The 19,350-nt window shown below is 34.4% G+C and overlaps 1 protein-coding gene across 1 annotated transcript in view; it reads right to left on the bottom strand.

The window, feature by feature from the left end:
* Window positions 1-19,350, bottom strand: part of LOC108540241 (sodium channel protein type 9 subunit alpha) — a gene marked incomplete at its 5' end in the record, with an annotated part of 55,492 nt that overhangs the window by 7,434 nt on the left and 28,708 nt on the right. Inside the window, 2 exons of the mRNA XM_017889181.1 lie at window positions 875-1,145; window positions 1,281-1,385. Of these exons, the coding sequence (XP_017744670.1) occupies window positions 875-1,145; window positions 1,281-1,385 (376 nt within the window). The remainder of the gene's footprint in view (window positions 1-874; window positions 1,146-1,280; window positions 1,386-19,350) is intronic.

Genomic DNA, 19,350 nt, shown 5'->3' with positions numbered 1-19,350 from the left:
TCCTATATCAATTTTGGTATGACTTCTGGTGATAATATCCTTTTCCAAATATATTGATTATAAATGCTTATTCTGTTCTGTGGCACTCAGTTTTATGATTCTAAGTTATACAACCTTTAACCTTTTCAGACTGATAACCTGTTGATTAAGTTTGTAGTAAATAATGTCTATAATCTCTATTAAAAGTTTGTAATTCTAAAAAGAAATACAATCCTAAAATACTTTGCAAGATATGTGAAAATAATGAAGAAAACCCCAAAAAGATAGAAAAACAGCCATGATAATGAATATGTAGGAAGTATAAAATCATGTGCTGTTATTCACAGACGTGACCATGGCTGGTTGAGGAATGATTGGCATTTTATACACTTGTGAAGTATTAAGCCTTAAAAAATAAAACTGGCATTTCTAGAGACTTTAACTTCACTTTAAATTCTGGAAGAATTTTCAGAAATTCACAGATATTCTGGCTATTGATATTATCATTAATCAAATGACAAGTCTCACATGTGCTAAAACCAGAAGTGATTTCAGATTCAACATTGGTTTTTCCAAGACACAGCTATATACACAGCTATATATAAACATGGTAAATAGCTTTGCAAAGGTAATATTGGAAACTAAATATCAACAAATATAATTTCCTTCTAACAGATAGAAATATTTGGCTTTGGGGCCTGTAGCGTAAACCCAGAAACACTGTAGTATGAGAGACACAGATATTTTATTTTGCTTTTAGGATTTTTTCATTCTTTCATTATACTGACTTACTCAAGAGTAAATCTGCATTCAGGAATTCAGAATATACTTCCTTGAGCATAAGTGAAGTTTAGCTTTACTCAAAAAATAAAATCTGAATAATAAATATTCTTACCTACAATGGAGATAATCACAACCACAAAATCAAAAATATTCCATCCTACAGTGAAGTAGTAGTATCTGAGGGAGATCAGTTTTAGCACACATTCTCCAGTGAAAAGGATTATAAAAACCACATTTATCCAATATAAAACGTCAGTCATATATGGACTTTGACCCTCCTTTTCTACCATCATGGTTACCATGTTGAGACAGATAAGAACCATGATACTGATATCAAATGCTTGATTTGTCACTAGGTCAAATATACATCCTTGGATTTTGTTCTGCAAATAAACGAGAATAATATTGAATACAGAGTAAATGTTTCAAGTAGTATCTAGAAATTAAAGATGTGCAGTAAAAATGAATTAGAAATAATTTGAAAATCTATATGCTAAAGATACATATATTTTTTTTACCCCTGGTCGAGGAATTGGCTTTTGTGGCTTCTTGGATCCCAGCTTTTTCATTGCATTATAGTATTTCTTCTGTTCTTCTGTCATAAAGATGTCTTGACCTCCAAGGTAAAGAAACAAAAAAGAAATGTAGTTAAAACCAGAATCTTGTCTAGATCTTTCTACAGATCACTAAGATAGGTTAAAATGTTTTAATATAGAAATAAAATGTATTTTATTGTGTTCATGGTAGCTATACATAAACTATGTCTTAAATAATTATATATGTGCAGAAACGTGGGTCTCCAAACACAGCTAAATGTACATATATAAAATACTTGTATTACATATAACAAAGATTGGCTCAATTTTCTTTTGGTGTGCTAATCAGTGTTGTTTTAAACTATGTACTTGTACCTTTTTTATCTGCTAGCTGTCTTACCATGAATTTTATTGCTAAGAAAAGTTATAAGAATTAAAGGTAATGAATATCTTCTTTGATGATTTGGCTAATATTTAGAACTTTGATAAAGAATAGGGAGCCAAATCATGAGTGAACTCCCATTCACAATTACTACAAAGAGAATAAAATACCTAGGAATCCAACTTACAAGGGATGTGAAGGACCTCTTCAAGGAGAACTACAAACCACTGCTCAACAAAATAAAAGAGGACACAAACAAATGGAAGAATATTCCATGCTCATGGATAGGAAAAATCAATATCGTGAAAATGGCCATACTGCCCAAGGTAATTTATAGATTCAATGCTGTCCTCATCAAGCTCCCATTGGCTTTCTTCACAGAATTGGAAAAAACTACTTTAAATTTCATATGGAGCCAAAAAAGAGCCTGCATAGCCAAGATAATCCCAAACAAAAATAACAAAGCTGGAGGCATCACACTACCTGACTTCAAACTATGCTAAAAAGCTACAGTAACCAAATCAGCATGGTACAGGACCAAAACAGATATATAGACCAATGGAACAGAACAGATACCTCAGAAATAGCACCACACATCTACAACCATCTGATCTTGGACAAACCTGACAAAAACAATCAATGGGGAAAGGATTCCCTATTTAATAAATGGTGCTGTGAAAACTGGCTAGCCATATGTAGAAAGTTGAAACTGGATCCCTTCCTTACACCTTAAACAAAAATTAACTCAAGATGGATTAAAGACTTCAATGTAAGACCTAAAACCATAAAAACCTTAGAAGAAATCCTAGGCAATACCATTCAGGGACATAGGCATGGGCAAAGACTTCATGACTAAAACACTAAAAGCAATGGCAACAAAAGCCAAAATAGACAAATGGGATCTAATGAAACTAAAGAGCTTTTACACAGCAAAAGAAACTGTCATCAGAGTGAACAGGCAACCTACTGAATGGGAGAAAATTTTTGCAATATATCCATCTGACAAAGGGCTAATATCCAGAATCTACAAAGAACTTAAACAAATTTACAAGAAAAAACAAACAAACAACTCCATCAAAAAGTGGGCAAAGGATATGAACAGACACTTCTCAAAAGAAGACATGTATGCGGCCAACAGACCTATGAAAAAAATGTTCATCATCACTGGTCATCAGAGAAAGACAAATCAAAACCACAATGAGATACCATCTCACACCAATTAGAATGGCGATCACTAAAGTTAGGAAACAACAGATGCTGGAGAGGATGTGGAGAAATAGGAACACTTTTACACTCTTGGTGAGAGTGTAAATTAGTTCAATCATTGTGGAAGACAGGCGATCCCTCAAGGATCTAGAATTAGTAATAAATACTGTTTGACCCAGCAATCTCATTACTGGATATATACCCAAAGGATTATAAATCATGCTACTATAAAGACACACACACACGTATGTTTATTGCAGCACTATACACAATAGCAAAGACTTGGAACCAACCCAAATGTCCATCAATAATAGACTGAATAAAGAAAATGTGGCATATATACACCATGGAATACTATGCAGCCATAAAAAATGATGAGTTCATGTCCTTTGCAGGGACATGAATGAAGCTGGAAACCAACATTCTCAGCAAAATATCACAAGGACGGAAAATCAAACTCTGCATGTTCTCACTCATAAGTGGGAGTTGAACAATGAGAACACAAGGACACAGGAAGGGGAATATCACACACTGGGGCCTGTTGGGGGGTTGGGATCTGTGGGAGGGATTGCGTTAGGAGAAATACCTAATGTAAATGACAAGTTGATGGGTGCAGCAAACCAACATGGTACGTGTATACGTATGTAACAAACCTGCACATTGTGTACATGTACCCTAGAACTTAAAGTATAACAACAAAAAAAGAATAGGGGCTACATACAATAACCAAAATTGTATTACTTGTATATTCATTTTAATATGCCATTATTCCTTTACAGAAAAATGAATATAAACTAAAAAGATAATATACATTTCTATATCTCTGTTTCAAGAAACTCTTTGACTACCTTTTTAATTCTAAATAAAGGATTTCAACATAAACACTTTATTGGATGTCAACATTATGCTTGATAGATTTCTAGGTACTGAGGAAGTTATCAATTATCAGACCCAAACTGAAGGACTTTCCAATTAATTATGTAAAAGAAAATATAACTTTTAAAATCAACACTAAATAACATAACATCTAAATGAGGTTTTTGACTGGAAAAGCCTAAATCTCACAAAGGGGACTAGAAACTTCAGTTGCTCCCTTCATTCTCTGCTAATTTCTTAAATTATCTGTAAGTTTTACAGATTTATGTATATTCTTCATTGGTCTGTAATTACATCTTTTTTAGTCACAGCATACATTAGTATAATCCATATAATTAAGAATTTATTTTCAAGGATTTCTAGTTCTGAGATCATTACTTAACTTGTAGGGTACTGGAGTTAAAGATGATCTTGTTATGGTTTCCCTTTATTCTCTTGGATTTGGTAATATTCAGCTTTCTCTTATTTATTTATTTATTTATTTATTTATTTATTTATTTATTTATTTATTTCTGTTTGCTGTTGAATGGGAAGTTTCCTATTATACTGAATTTTCTTATTCATCAAATACCTAATGTTAACCAGACTTCCCTTTCTGCCTTGGAGTGTTTTTGTTGTTGCTGCTGTTTTTGATGGAGTCTTGCTCTGAGGCACGGGCTGGAGTGCAGTGCCACCATCTTGGCTCACTGCAACCTCCACCTCCTGGGTTCAAGTGATTCTCATGTCTCAGCCTCCCAAGTAGCTGGGATTACAGGTGCATGCCACCACACCAGGCTAATTTTTGTATTTTTAGTAGAGATAGAGTTTCGCCACGTTGGCTGGTCTGGTTTCCAACTTCTGCCTCAAGTGATCTGCCTGCCTTTGCCTCCCAAAGTGCTGGGATTACAGGCATGAGCCACCATATTCAGCCACCTTAGACTGTTTTAATTCAGCTTTCCTTTATTTAATATGCAGTCTTTATGTGATTTTCATATTCATCTCACCTACTGGAAAGGCATGAGAGAGAGAGACTTCATGTCAGTGTCAAGAGAAGCCCAGATCCTTTATTGTTCATTAATGGGGACTGAATATTACAGCTTGCCAAGAACTTAACAGAAGAAGCTGCAGAAAAACTGAGGAGAAAACTCTAACTTAGAGGAGAAAATCAAAGTAATAGATTTTGTTTTCCCCTAATGATACCCTGGTTGTCAATATGATGAAGAGTGGGATAAAACTAATAGGAGATTATGAATTACCTCAATAGAGAAACTTGTGTGGGTGTTTTGTTTTCCTACAGCTTATATAGGACTTGTGCAAAATGCACCCCTTTAAAACCTAGGTGGAAGGTATTCTGTAAGTCAGGCTATTATTTTTTCTATGTTACAATCTACATCAAGGCTGTATTACACAGTAGTAAAGACTTCACTTCTGGTGTCAGATCATCTTTGTTCAAATCCTTTCTTTTGTCCTTGGGTAAGTTTCTTAATTCTTTAAGTAAAACCACCTCATCATTATAAGAGTAGTCACTGCATTAGTGTTTACTGAGAAGATAAATTGAGGTAATGCATGAAGAACATTTAGCATAATGTCTGGCACATGGTAAGTCTTAATTAAATTTTAGTTACTATTACTGTTGTTGTTATTAACCTTCCTGATAAGATTAGCGTTAATGAAAGGGGTTATTGTTAAAATTTACCCCATAGTTGCTCAAATATGTAATAGATATTTGTATAACTATATCATGTAATCTTTCTTTTTATAACTTGATCTCATTAATGACTTTTGTTCTAATCGTCAGTAGTAGATTTTAAGATTATTAAAAACTAATTTCACATGAAATCATTAGAGGTGAAAAAAGTACTTATGAGGATGATGAATAGTTGGAAAAACTAGTAAAATAGGGTTGGTTATTAGAAAGAGGCATGGGTAGTTGATAGAGCCATAAGTTTTGATCAAATTATTGAAGTTAAAAAGCAGTAAGTACCAACTTTGCATTGTGGAAAACATATGGGCTTTCAAATCAAACAGGCATTTCAATCTAACTGTGCCAGTATCCTGTTACTTGGTTTGAAACAATTTATCCATCCTTTCTAGGGGCTAATTTATTCATTTGCATCAAGATACTGCTTTCAAGGGAGGGAGAGGAATGGAGCATATCAAATGTCCTTGCCTTTCAGTGTGCTGAACTAGGGTCCAGTTTCACTCTTGCCTCATATAGAGCACTGAAAGAATCAGTATGATTAGAACAATTGCTACAGCTACAAACATAGGAAAAGAGGAAGGTAGATTAGCTGTTTGAGAGGCTCCCAGTATCTCTAGTCAGGCTGATTGGCAAAGGTCTTTCCCTGTCAAAGTCAGTTCATAAGTCCTGGTGGCATTTGTGACATTGTGTCAGATGGCTGACAGGTGGCTATTCTTCCATTGCATAGACACCAATGCAAAGCACAAGGAACAGAAAGAATTAGAGAAACAACAAAAAGGGATAAAAGAAATCCACTGTTACTGACCCTGAAGAAATAGAGATTTATAAATTGCCTAAAAAAGAATACAAAATAATTATCCTAATGAAGTTTAGCAAAGTACCAGAGAACAGAGACAGACAACTAAACAAAATCAGGAAAATGATACATGAACACAATGAGGATATCAATGAAGGGACAGAAACTACACACACACACACACAAAGTCAAATATCAGTAGAAACTCTGGAATTTAAGAATACAATAACTGAACAAAAAAATTCCCTAGAGGGTCCAATAGCAGACTTGATCACACTGGAGAAAGAATCAACAAACTTAAAGATAGATCAGTTAAAATTATCCAGTCAGTGGAGCAAGAAGAAATAAAAAAGAAAAATGAGTGAAGACTTATGGGACATCATTAAGTGAAACAATATATACATTATGAAATCACAGAAAGAGAAGACAGAAAGGGGTGTAAAAATATTTTTAAATGGCTAAAAAATGTTCAAATTTGGGGAGAGATATGAACATCTAAATTCAGGAAACTCAAAGAATATCAAATAGGACAAATCTAAAGAAGTCTCAGCTGGGCGTGGTGGCTCACTCCTGTAATCCCCACACTTTGAGGGGCTGAGGCAGGCGGATCACCTAAGGTCAGGAGTTCAAGACCAGCCTGGCCAACATGGCGAAACCACATCTCTACTAAAAATTACAAAAATTAGCTGGGTGTGGTGGCAGACACCTATAATCCCAGCTACTCAGGAGGCTGAGGTAGGGAGAATTGATTGAACCCAGGAGGCAGAAGTTGCAGTGAGCCAAGATCATGCCCCTGCACTACAGCCTGGGTGACACAGCAAAACTGTATCTCGGAAAAAAAGAAAAAAAAAGTCTCCACTGGAGACATAATATCATCAAATTGCCAAAAGTGAAAGGGAAGTTTGAAAGCAGCAAGAAAAAAACTGAATTGTCACATACAAAAGATCTCTCATAAGATGAACAGCAGATTTCTCAGCAGAAACTTTAAAAGAACAAATAAAGTGAAATGATATATTCAAAATACTGAAAGAAAAAAACTGCTGACTGAGAGTAGTATACTTGCAAAAACTGTCCTTTAAAATTAAGGAAGGATAAAGACTTTCCCATACAAACAAATGCTGAGGGAGTTCATCACCAATAGACTTATCTTATAGGAAATGCGGAAGTGAGTTCTTCAAGTTGAAACGAAAGCATGGTAAGGAGCAACACAAGAGCATATGAAAGTACAAATCTCACTAGTAAAGGTAAATACATAGACAAATAGAGAATACTGTAATACTCTAATAGTATTATGTAAATCATTTATAATTCTAATATAAAAGTTAAATGTCAAAATAATTAAGAATAATTAAAATTATAAAAATATGTTTGTAGAAACACATTATAAAAGATGTAAACTGTGACATTTATAACAAAAGTGTGAGGGAGGTATTAAAAGTAAAGATTTTGGTATATGATTTAAGTTAAGTTATCAGCTTAAAGTAGACTATTATAAGATATTTGTGATTGCCTCATGATAACCACAAGGAAAATCCATGTAAAAATACAGAAATAGAAAAGAGAAATCAGAAATCATAGCATATCACAGTAAAATATCAACCAATCACAAAAGAATACCGTCAAGAGAGAAAAGATAGAAAAGGAACTACAAAACAGAAAAATTCAACAAAAAGGCAATAGTAAGTCCTTACCTACCAATGATTATTTCAAACAAATGGATTAAACTTCCCAATGAAAAGACCTACAATGCCTGCATAGATTTATGAAAAGAAGATCCTGTTATATGCTGTTTCCAGATACTCATTTCAAATTTAAGAAAACATAGTTTGAAAGTTAATTGATAGAAAGGATACATTCTGTTTTTCTTTTTCTTTTCTTTCTTCCTTTTTTTTTTTCTTTTGAGACAGAGTCTCGCTCTGTCACCCAGGCTGGAGTGCAGTGGTGCGATCTCAGCTCACTGCAAGCTCTGCCTCCCAGGTTCACACCATTCTCCTGCCTCAGCCTCCCGAGTAGCTGGGACTACAGGCACCCACCACCACGCCTGGCTAATTTTTTTTTTTTTTTTTTTTTTGTAATTTTAGTAGAGACGGGGTTTCACCATGTTAGCCAGGATGGTCTCGATCTCCTGACCTTGTGATCCACCTGCTTTGGCCTCCCAAAGTGCTGGGATTACAGGTATGAGCCACCGTGCCCAGTCAAAAAAGATACATTCTGTACAAATGGTAACCAAAAGAGAGTAATGGGGCTATACAGTTGTCCTTTAGTATCTACAGGGTCATGGTTCCAGAACCCCAAGGGATACCAAAATTGAGGATGCTTAAGTCCACAGTTAGCCCTGCAGGACCTGTGGATAAAAAAATTTGACCCTCTGTATCTGGATTTCACATTCCATGAATACAGTGTTTTCCATCAGCATTGACTGAATCTATGATGTAAAACCCATAGACACAGAGGACTGAGTATAATTATATCAGCCAAAATAGACTTTAGGTAAAAAAAAAAAAAAAAAAAAAAAAAACATAAGAGACAAGTAGGTCATTAAATAAGATAAAAGAGTTTAATTCATCAAGGAAGATATAACAATTATAAATATATGTGAATCCATCATCAAAGCCATGTAAATACATAAAGCAATCATTGACAGACTTGAAGGGATAAACATACAGCAATTACCAAAAATTTTTTTAACAAAAGTAAGGATATATCGATACTTGACTTGCAATAATGAACAGAACAGCCAGAATGGAATCTATAACAAACGTGGCTTTGAACAATGCTATAGACCAATGGATACAAAACACACAGATATGCTACCCAGCAGCATCTTAATCACCATCTTTTCAGCGCACACAGAATATTCTCAGGTAGATCACATATCAAGGTCATGAAGTTAGTTTGCAACTGTAAGAAGTTTGAAATCATACCAGATATCTTTTTTATGACCACAATGGGAATGAAACTAGAAGACAGTAATAGAAGGAAAACCAAAAAATTCAAAATATTGGAAATTAAAACAACCTCTCTTGAAAAGCATGGGTCCAAAAGAAAAAAAAATAATAGAAAAATTTAAAAGTATCTTGAAACAAACAAAATGAAAGGCACAATTTCTAAAATTTATGAGAGCAGCCAAAAGCAGTAATAAGAGCAAATACTTTTTTATTTATTTATTTATTTATTTATTTATTTATTTATTTATTATATTTTAAGTTCAGGGTACATGTGCATAACGTGCAGGTTTGTTACATATGTAAACTTATGCCATGTTGGTGGTGCTGCACCCATCAACTCGTCAGCACCCATCAATTCATCATTTTAGTTCATCATGTAATAACTCCAATGCACTCCCTCCCTCCTCCCCACTCCCCATAATAGGCCCCAGTGCGTGAGTTCCCCTTCTAAGTCCAGAGTCCAAGTGATAAGAGCAAATCTTATAGTGATACATGTCTACATATAAAAAGAAAGATCTCATATAAACAATATAGATTCACATGTCTAGGAACTAGAAAAGGAAAAAACTAAGCCCAACATTAGTAAAAGGAAGGAAATAATAAACATTAGAGCTAAGTAAGTGAACTAGAGAATAGAAAAGCAATAGAAAAAGTCAACAAAACTAAGAGTTGGTTTTTTTGAAAGATAAAATAGATGAATCTGTAGCCAGGATAACTAAGAAAAAAGATAGAAGACTCAAATATGTAAAACCAGAGATGAAAGAGGAAAAATTACAACTGATTTTATGGGAATAAGAAGGATCAAAGAGACTACCATGAATAATTATATACCAACAAATTGGATAACTTAGAAGAAATAGGTAAATTCCAGAAACATACAAACAAAGAGTACTGAATCATGTGAAATAGAATAACTGAATAGACAAATTGAACCAATAATAATAATAATAGTAACTCCCAAAAAAGAAATGTACAGGACCAGATGGCTTCACAGGAGAAGTCTAACCAAACATTTAAAGAAGAATCTACATTAATTCTTCTCAAACTCTTAAAAATTTGAAGAGGAGAGAACACTTCGAAAGTCATTTTATGGGGCCAGAATTACTCTCATACCAAAGCCAAAGACACCATAAGAAAAGAAAATTACAACTTTTGAAGGAAGTGACTTAACAACATTGTGGAATAGGAGGCTTATGACTATTTTTTATCTCATGGACATACCAAGTAAACATCTACATACATATGGATCAGTTCTCTGCAGAGAAACCCATAATCCAGTAGAAAAACTCATACACACCAGAGGACAGAAAATATCCATATCAAAATGGGTAGAAAAAGTGGAAAGACACTCATGCACTAACCCCACCCTGAGCACAGTGCCTTACATTTAGGAAGAAACCTGAATTTGCAGCTACTTCCCAAGGATTGAGAAGCTATAGCACACATATAGAACCCAACCTTTTAATTTGAGGAAACGTATTTATTTCTAGGGAATGATTTTTCTAGAGTGGAAAGAGAGAAGATGTGAACTATATTATACAATCATCTTCATAAGTGCCTTAGTTTTCCATTTTGTAGAACCCAACTTTTATAGTCCCTGCAACAGAGTTTGGCTTTTAGATCACCATGCTTGTAAAATGGCAGAGATAAGCCATTGGAGTTTTCTCTGAAGTACAAAGAACAATGGGGGGTATTGAACTGACTGAGCCCTCTCAGAAGCTTTAATTCCTGGGATCAGACCATTTTCCAACTTCCCCATAGAAACCATTAGGCTGCACATTTTCCAGCCGCTCCCTGTGGTTCTGGCCTCTTCCAGTACTTGGAAATCTACATAGCAAATGAAGAATAAACCTTCTTCAGCCTAAACAAGAGGAATAGCATTCCCCATGCCTTCTTCCCTGGCTTCCTACAGAGACAATCCCAATTCTATAATCTTTCTTTTAAAAAAGGTGGAAGGTCTCTACCACCAAGAATAGGAGAGTGACTTCTTTACTGGCTTGCTCCTGACATAATTTCTGCAGTCTCTCGTTAGAGGAAGGCATGAACTACACTTTAATCCAATGGACCTAATAGATATTTATAGCAGAGTTCATCCAACAGCAACAAAATACATATTCTTCTCAAATCACATGAAACACTCTCCAGGATAGATCACATGTTAGGCCACAAAACAAGCTTTAACAAATTTAGGAAGATTAAAATCATATCGAGTACCTTTACTGTTCATGATGGCATGAAACTAGAAGTCAATAAGAGAATAACCTTGAACAACTCATAATTATGTGGAAATTAAACAACATGCTCCTGAACAGCCAATGGGTCAAAGAGGAAATTATATGCAAAAGCAGAAAATATTTTAAGATCAATGACAATGAAAACACAAGATAACAAATAGTATGGAATGTAGAAAAGAAGTACTGAGAGAAAATTTATAGTAATAATTGCCTACATTAAAGAAAGAAGGATAATCTCAAATAAACAACCTAATATTACATCTTAGAGATTAGAAAAAGAAGAACAAAATATCCCCAAACTTTGCAGAAGGAAGAAAATAACAAAGATAAGGATAGAAATAAACAAAGCAAATACTAAAAAGTTGTTTTTTTGAAAAAAGAAAATTGAAAAACCTTTAACTAGACTAACAAAGGGAAAAAAGACAACTCAAACAATATCTGAAATGAAAGAAGGGAGACTAACACTGATAACACATACATACAAGGAATCATAAACTATTACTGTGAACAACCATACACCATCAAACTGAATAACCTAGAAGAAATGAACTAATCTTTAGAAACATGCAACCTACCAAGACTAAATCAGCAAGAAATATTACATTTGAACAAGCCAATACTGGATAAAGAAAATAGATCAGTAACAAATTAAGTCTCCAATCAAAAAAAAAAAAAAAAAAGAAAAGAAAAAGGAAAAGGTCATTGGTGAATTCTATTTAAAGAAGTAATATGAATTCTTCTCAAATTCTTCCAAAAATTGAAGAGGAGATCAAACTCATTTTATGAGGACAGCATTACACTGATATGAAAACCATAAGAGTATGCTACCAGAAAAGAAAACTGTAGGCCCATATTCTTGATGAACATAGATCCAAAAATCCTCAATAAAATATTAGCAAACTGAATTCCCTAGCACACTTAAAAAATCATTCACCATGATTATTTGAGATTTATCTGAGAGATGCAAAAACGGTTAAACATGCATAAATCAATAAATGTGATATGCTACATTAACAAAATAAGAACAAACATCATATGATCATCTTACTAGATGTAGACAAAGCATTTGATAAAATCTAGCATATGCTCATAAGAAAATCTCAAAAAATAGATATGTTAGGAATGTACCTTAACAACATAAAGCCATATATGACAAGCCCACAGCTGACATTATACAAAAACTGTGAAAAGTTGGGAGCTTTTCTTCTAAGATCAGGAACAAGACAAGGATATCGACTGTTACTACTTCTTTTTGACATAGTACTAGAAGTCCCATCCTTAGCAATTAGGCAAGAAAAAGAAATAAAAGACATCCATGTAAGAAAACAAGAAATAAAATTATCTCTGTTTGCTAATGACATGATCTTATATGTAGAAAACCCTGAACACTCTACAGAGAACTGTTAAAACTGATACATAAATTCAGTAACGTGCAGTTTGCAAAATCAACATAGAAAAATCAGTAACATTTCTATACATTAACAATGAGGTATCCAACAAAGAAATTAAGAAATTAATCCTATTTAAAACAGCATCAAAATAAATAAATAAAATACTTCGAAGTAAATTTAACCAGGAAGGTCAAAGATCTGTACACTGAAAACTATACCTTGATTTAAAAAAAAAAAAAAAAAAAAACTGAGGAAGACACATATCAATTGTAATATATTTCATGTTCATGTGTTGGAAGAACTAATATTGTTAAAATGAATGTAATCTCTATCAAAATTCTAATGTCAGTTTTCACAGAAATAGTCAAAAATGCTAAAATTTGAATAACATAAAAAAGATGCCAAATGGCCAAAGCAATCTGAGCAAAAAGAACAAAGCTGGAGGTACAATACTCTCTCATTTCAAAATATAAAGCTATGGTATTGGCATACACACAGATATATTGGCTAATGGAACAGGAGAAAAAGCCCAGAAATAAACCCAATTATTTATAGTCAATTGATTTTCAACAAAGGTGCAAAGAATAAACAATGAGGGAAAGGGCGATCTCTTCAATAAATGGTGTCGGGAAAACTGAATATTCCTTATGCGAAAGCATGAAGTTGGACCCTTTTATCATACCACATTTTAAAAAAATCCAAACAAGTAAAAGTGTTAAATATAAGAAATGAAACTATAATGCTACTAGAAGAAAACATAAAAGAAAAGCTCTATGACTTTTGTCTGGGCAAGGATTTCTTGGCTAGGACTCTCAAAGCACAGGTAACAAAAGATAATGAGAGACAAGTTGGATTAGATCAAACTAAAAATGTTCTTTACAGCAAACAAAACAATTAACAGAGTGGAGAGAGAGAGCTCATGGATTGAAATAAAATATCTGTAAACCATACATCTGATAAAGGGCTAATATCTAACATATGCAAGAAAATCAAACAACTCAACACCTAGAAAATCAATAAACCAATTGAAGAATGGGCAAATAATCTGAACAGACAGTTTTCTTAAAAGAAGATATATGAATGGCCAATAGATATATTAAAAAATACTCAACATCTCTGATCATCAGGAAAATGCAAATTAAAATCCCAATGAAATATTACCTCACACCTCTTAGAATGGCTGTTATCAAAAGACAAATGATAAAAGTGTTGATGATGATGTGGAGAAAAGGAACCCTTATACATTGTTAGTGAAAATATAAATTACTACAGCTGTTTGAGAAAATAGCATGGAAGTTCCAAAACAAATACAATTACCATATAATTCAGCAATTCCACTTCTAGATACATAGTGGTATATATTTAATTCCTTTAGAGGAATTAAAATCATTATGTCAAAGTTATACCTGCACTCCCGTGTTCATTTCAGCATTATTTACGAGAACCAAGACATATTAGGTTGCTGCAAATGTAATTGCAGTTTTTACCATTACTTTTGCTGCAATTAAAATAGTGGCAAAAACTGCAATTACTTTTGCACTAACCCACAGACACAACCTATAACCCATCAACAGGTGAATGAATAAAGAAAATGTGATAGGTATACACAGTGGACTGCTATACAAAACTTCGAAAGAACAAATTTTGTCATTCATCCCAACATGAATGCAACTAAAGGACAAGCAAAAGTTATGCTAAGCAAAAGTAGCCAGGTACAGAAAGATAAATATCGTATGATCTCACTTACATGTAAAATTTTAAAAAGTCAACATCACAGAAATAGGGTAGAAAGGTGGTTATCATAGGACTGGAGGAAGAGGATGTGGAGAAAGGAGAAATGTTGATCAAAGGATGTACAGTTTTCATTTAGAGTAGAGGAATAAATCTCAAGACGGATTAAAGACTTAAATGTAAAATCTAAAACTGTAAAAACCCTGGAAGACAACCTAGGCAATGCCATTCAGTACATAGGCATGGGCAAAGATTTCATGATGAAGACACCAAAAGCAACTGCAACAAAAACAAAAATTAACAAATGGGATCTAATGAAACTAAAGAGCTTCTGTACAGCAAAAGAAACTATCAACAGTGTAAGCAGATGCTCTACAGAATGGGAGAAAATGTTTGCAGACTATGCATCTGACAAAGGTCTAATATCCAGAATCTATAAGGAACTTAAACAAGTTTACAAGAAATAACCCCATGGTTGTTAAAAAGTGGGCAAAGGACATGAACAGACACTTCTGAAAAGAAGATACACATGCAACCAACAAGCATATGAAAAAATCTCAACATCACTGATCATTAGGGAAATGCAAATCAAAACCACAATGAGATACCATCTTACACCAGTCAGAATGGCTATGATTAAAAAGACCAAAAATCACAGATGCTGGCAAGGGTGTGGAGAAAAAAAGAATGCTTACACACTGTTGATGGGAGTGTAAATTAATTCAACTATAATGGAAGACTCTGTGGCAATTCCTCAAAACCTAAAGACGGAAATACCATTCAACCCAGCAATCCCATTACTGGGTATATAGTTAAAAGGAAATACATTGCTCTATTATAAAGACACATGCACACATATGTTTATTGGAGCACTATTCACAATGGCAAAAAGTGGGCAAAGATGGTCACATGGAATCAACTCAAATGACCATCAATGATAGACTGGATAAAGACAATGTGGTAAATATATACCATGTAATACTATGCAGCCATTAAAAAGAACGAGATCATATCCTTTGCAGGGACATGAATGGAGCTGGAGGCAATTTTCATTAGCAAACTAAGGTAGCAACAGAAAACCAAATACCACATGTTCTCACTTATAAGTGGGAGCTAAATGATGAGAACACATGGACACATAAAGGGAACAACACACACTGGGGCCTATTGGAGGGTGAAGGGTGGGAGGAGGGAGAGGATCAGGAAAAATAACCAATGCATACTGGGATTAATACCTCAGTGATTAAATAATCTGTACAACAAACCCTCATGACACGTTTACCTATGTAATAAGCCTGCACATCCTGTACATGTACCCCTGAACTTAAAATAAAAGTCAAAAAAGGAAATGAAATGATTTCACATTAGGAAATGAAAAAATTAATGTATTGTATATTTCAAAATTGCTAAAAGAATAGCTTTTTAACTTTCTTACCACAAAAAAATGATAAGTGGGTGACATGATGGTTATGTTAATTAGCATGATTGAATCTTTCTACAATGTTTATATAGATCAAAACATTGTTTTGTACCCCATAAACACAATTTTTGTCAATTATAAATGAACAAATTTTTAGAAAGAAAAAAGCATACTACAGGGCAAGATCCCTGATGAATATAGATGCAAATAACTTCATCAAAATATTAGCAAACTGAATGCAACAGCTCATTAAATGATCATGTACTATGACCAAGTGGGAGTTATTCCTAATCAACAAATTTACTAAATGTTGAAGGATATAAAATCAACATACAAAAATCAACTGTGTTTCTATACACTAACAATAATCTGAAAAGAAAATTAAGAAAGAAATCCCATTTACGATAGCAAGCAAGGATGATTCAACATATGCAGATCAAATAATGTGGTACACCACATGATCTGAGAAGGATAAAAATCACATGATCACCAAAAGAGATTCAGAAGAAGCATTTGACAAATTTCAACACCCTTTCATGGTAAAAGCTAAAAAAGAAAACAAAAGCTAGGTATAGAAGTTGCTATAACTTGAACGTTTGTCCCCTCCAAAACTCATGTTGCAATTGACATTGTGACAGAATTGGGAAGTGGGACCTTTAAGAGGTGTTTAAGTTATGAGAATTTTACCCTTTTAAATGCATTAATGCTGTTATCTCAGGATTGGGTTCATTATAAACAGGCAGGTACTGCCCCCTTTTCTCACTTATTCTCTCTTTGTGCCATGTGATACCTTACAGCATGTTATGACACAACAAATAAGACCTCACCAGCCCCTCAATCATGAATTTTCCATCCTCCAGTACTGTGATCCCATAAGGTTTGTGATCATAATAAATTACCCAGTCTGTGATATTCTGTTATATTAGCACAAATGGATGAGAACAGAGGAAATTTACCTCATGATAACAAAGACTACATGAAAATCCCACAGCTAACATCATATTCAATGGTGAAAACCCAAAAAACTTTCCTGTAAGATCAGGAATAAGACAAATATGCCTACTCTTGCCACTTGTATTTAATACAGTACTAAAAGTCCTAGCCAGAGAAATTAGGCAAGAAAAACAAGCAAAAGACATCCCAACCTGAAAGAAAAAAGTGCTTACAGATGACATTATCTTATATGGAGAATACCCTAAAGACTCCACATGTCAGGAAAATCTGTTAGAACTAATAAACAAATTTACCAAATGTTAAAGGACATAAAATCAACATGCAAAAATCACCTGTGTTTCTATACACTAGCAATAATCTGAAAAGAAAATTAAGAAAGAAATCCCATTTATGATAGCATCAAAATAAATAAAATACTTAGGATAGGCTTAACTAAGGCATTGAAAATGTATGCACTGAAAACTATAAAATGTTCATGAAAGAAATTAAAGAAGACACAAATAAATAGAAAGATCTGGTACTCATGAATTAAATGACTTAATATTGTTAAAATGCCCACACTACCCTAATTGATCTGTGAATTCAATACAGTCCATATCAAAATCCCAACAGCATTATTTACTAAAATTAAAAAAAATCCTAAAATTCACATGAAACTACAAAAGACTCTGAATAGCCAAAGCAATCTTAAGAAAAAAGAACAAAATGGGTGAATCACATTTTCTCATTTATTATTTATTTATTTATTTATTTATTTATTTATTTATTTACTGAGACACAAGATCTCACCCTGTTGCCCAGGCCAGAGTGCAGTGGCATGATCATAGCTCACTGCAGCCTCATATTCTTGGGCTTGAGTGATCCTCCCACCTTAGGCTCCTAAGTAGCTAGGAGTATAGGTGTGTGCCATCATGCCTGGCTAATTTTTAAATATCTTCATAGAGAAGGAGTCTTTCTATCTTTCCCAGGCTGGTCTCAAACTCTTGGCCACAAGTGATCCTCCAGTCTTAGCCTCCCCAGTTGCTGCAATTATAAGCATGAGCCACTGCACCCAGTCCCCACAGGTCCTAATTTTTTTTTTTTTTTTTTTTTTTTTTGAGACGGAGTCTTGCTCTGCCGCCCAGGTTGGAGTGCACTGGCCGGATCTCAGCTCACTGCAAGCTCCCCTCCCGGGTTTACGCCATTCTCCTGCCTCAGCCTCCCGAGTAGCTGGGACTACAGGCGCCCGCCTCGTCGCCCGGCTAGTTTTTCTTCGTATTTTTAGTAGAGACGGGGTTTCACCGTATTAGCCAGGATGGTCTCGATCTCCTGACTTCGTGATCCGCCCGTCTCGGCCTCCCAAAGTGCTGGGATTACAGGCTTGAGCCACCGTGCCTGGCCCCTAATTTCAAAATATATAACAAAGCTACAACAATTAAAACAGCATGGTCCTGGCATAAAACAAATATATGGGCCAATGAAACAGGATAGAGATCCCAGAAATAAACCCATGCATAAATAGTTAACTCATATTCAACAGGGGTGCCAAGAATACACAATAGAAAAGAGGCCACTCAACAAATGATGTTGGGAAAACTGGATATTCACATATAAAAAATAAAATTGAATTATTTTCTTATACCATACACAAAAATCAACTCAAAATAGATTAAACATTTAAACCTAAGACCTGAAAACTGTAAAACTCCTAGAAGAAAACATAGCAGGAAAGCTTCATGATACTGATCTTGACAATGATTTATTGGAAATGACTCAAAATTCAACCAACAAAAGCAAAATAGACAAGCGAGACCATATCAAACTAAAAAGCTTTGGTAAAAAAGAAAAGGAAGCAATCAAGAGGGTGAAAAAGCAACCTACAGAATGGGAGAAAATATTTCCAAACTATACATCTAATAAATGGTTAATATCCAAAATATATAAGGAACTCCTACAACTTAAGAAGGCATACAAATGGCCAACAGATATATGAAAAGATGCTCAATATCACTAATCATCAGAAAATTCAAATAACAACTGTAATGAGGACTGGGTGCGGTGGCTCATGCCTGTTATCCCAGCACTTTGGGAGGCCAAGGCGGGTGGATCATGAGGTCAGGAGATCAAGACCATCCTGGCCAACACGGTAAAACCCCATCTCTACTAAAAATACAAAAATTAGCTGGGCATGGTGGCACGTGCCTGTAGTCCCAGCTACTTGGGAGGGAGGCAGGAGTCGGAGGTTGCAGTGAGCCAAGATCACACCACTCCACTCCAGCCTCGTGACAGAGTGAGACTCCTTCGAAAACAAACAAACAAACAAACAGACAGAAATTGTAATGGGATATCGTCTCACACCTGCTAGGATGGCTATTACCAAAAATAAAACCCAAAACCACCCAAATCAAAAGATAATAGGTGTTGGCAAGGATATGGAGAAATTAGAACCCTTGT

The sequence above is a fragment of the Rhinopithecus bieti genome, unplaced genomic scaffold (genome assembly GCF_001698545.2).
Source record: "Rhinopithecus bieti isolate Rb0 unplaced genomic scaffold, ASM169854v2 scaffold_18745, whole genome shotgun sequence".
Lineage (NCBI taxonomy): Eukaryota > Metazoa > Chordata > Mammalia > Primates > Cercopithecidae > Rhinopithecus > Rhinopithecus bieti.
This window is presented reverse-complemented; position numbering and strand designations above follow the sequence as displayed.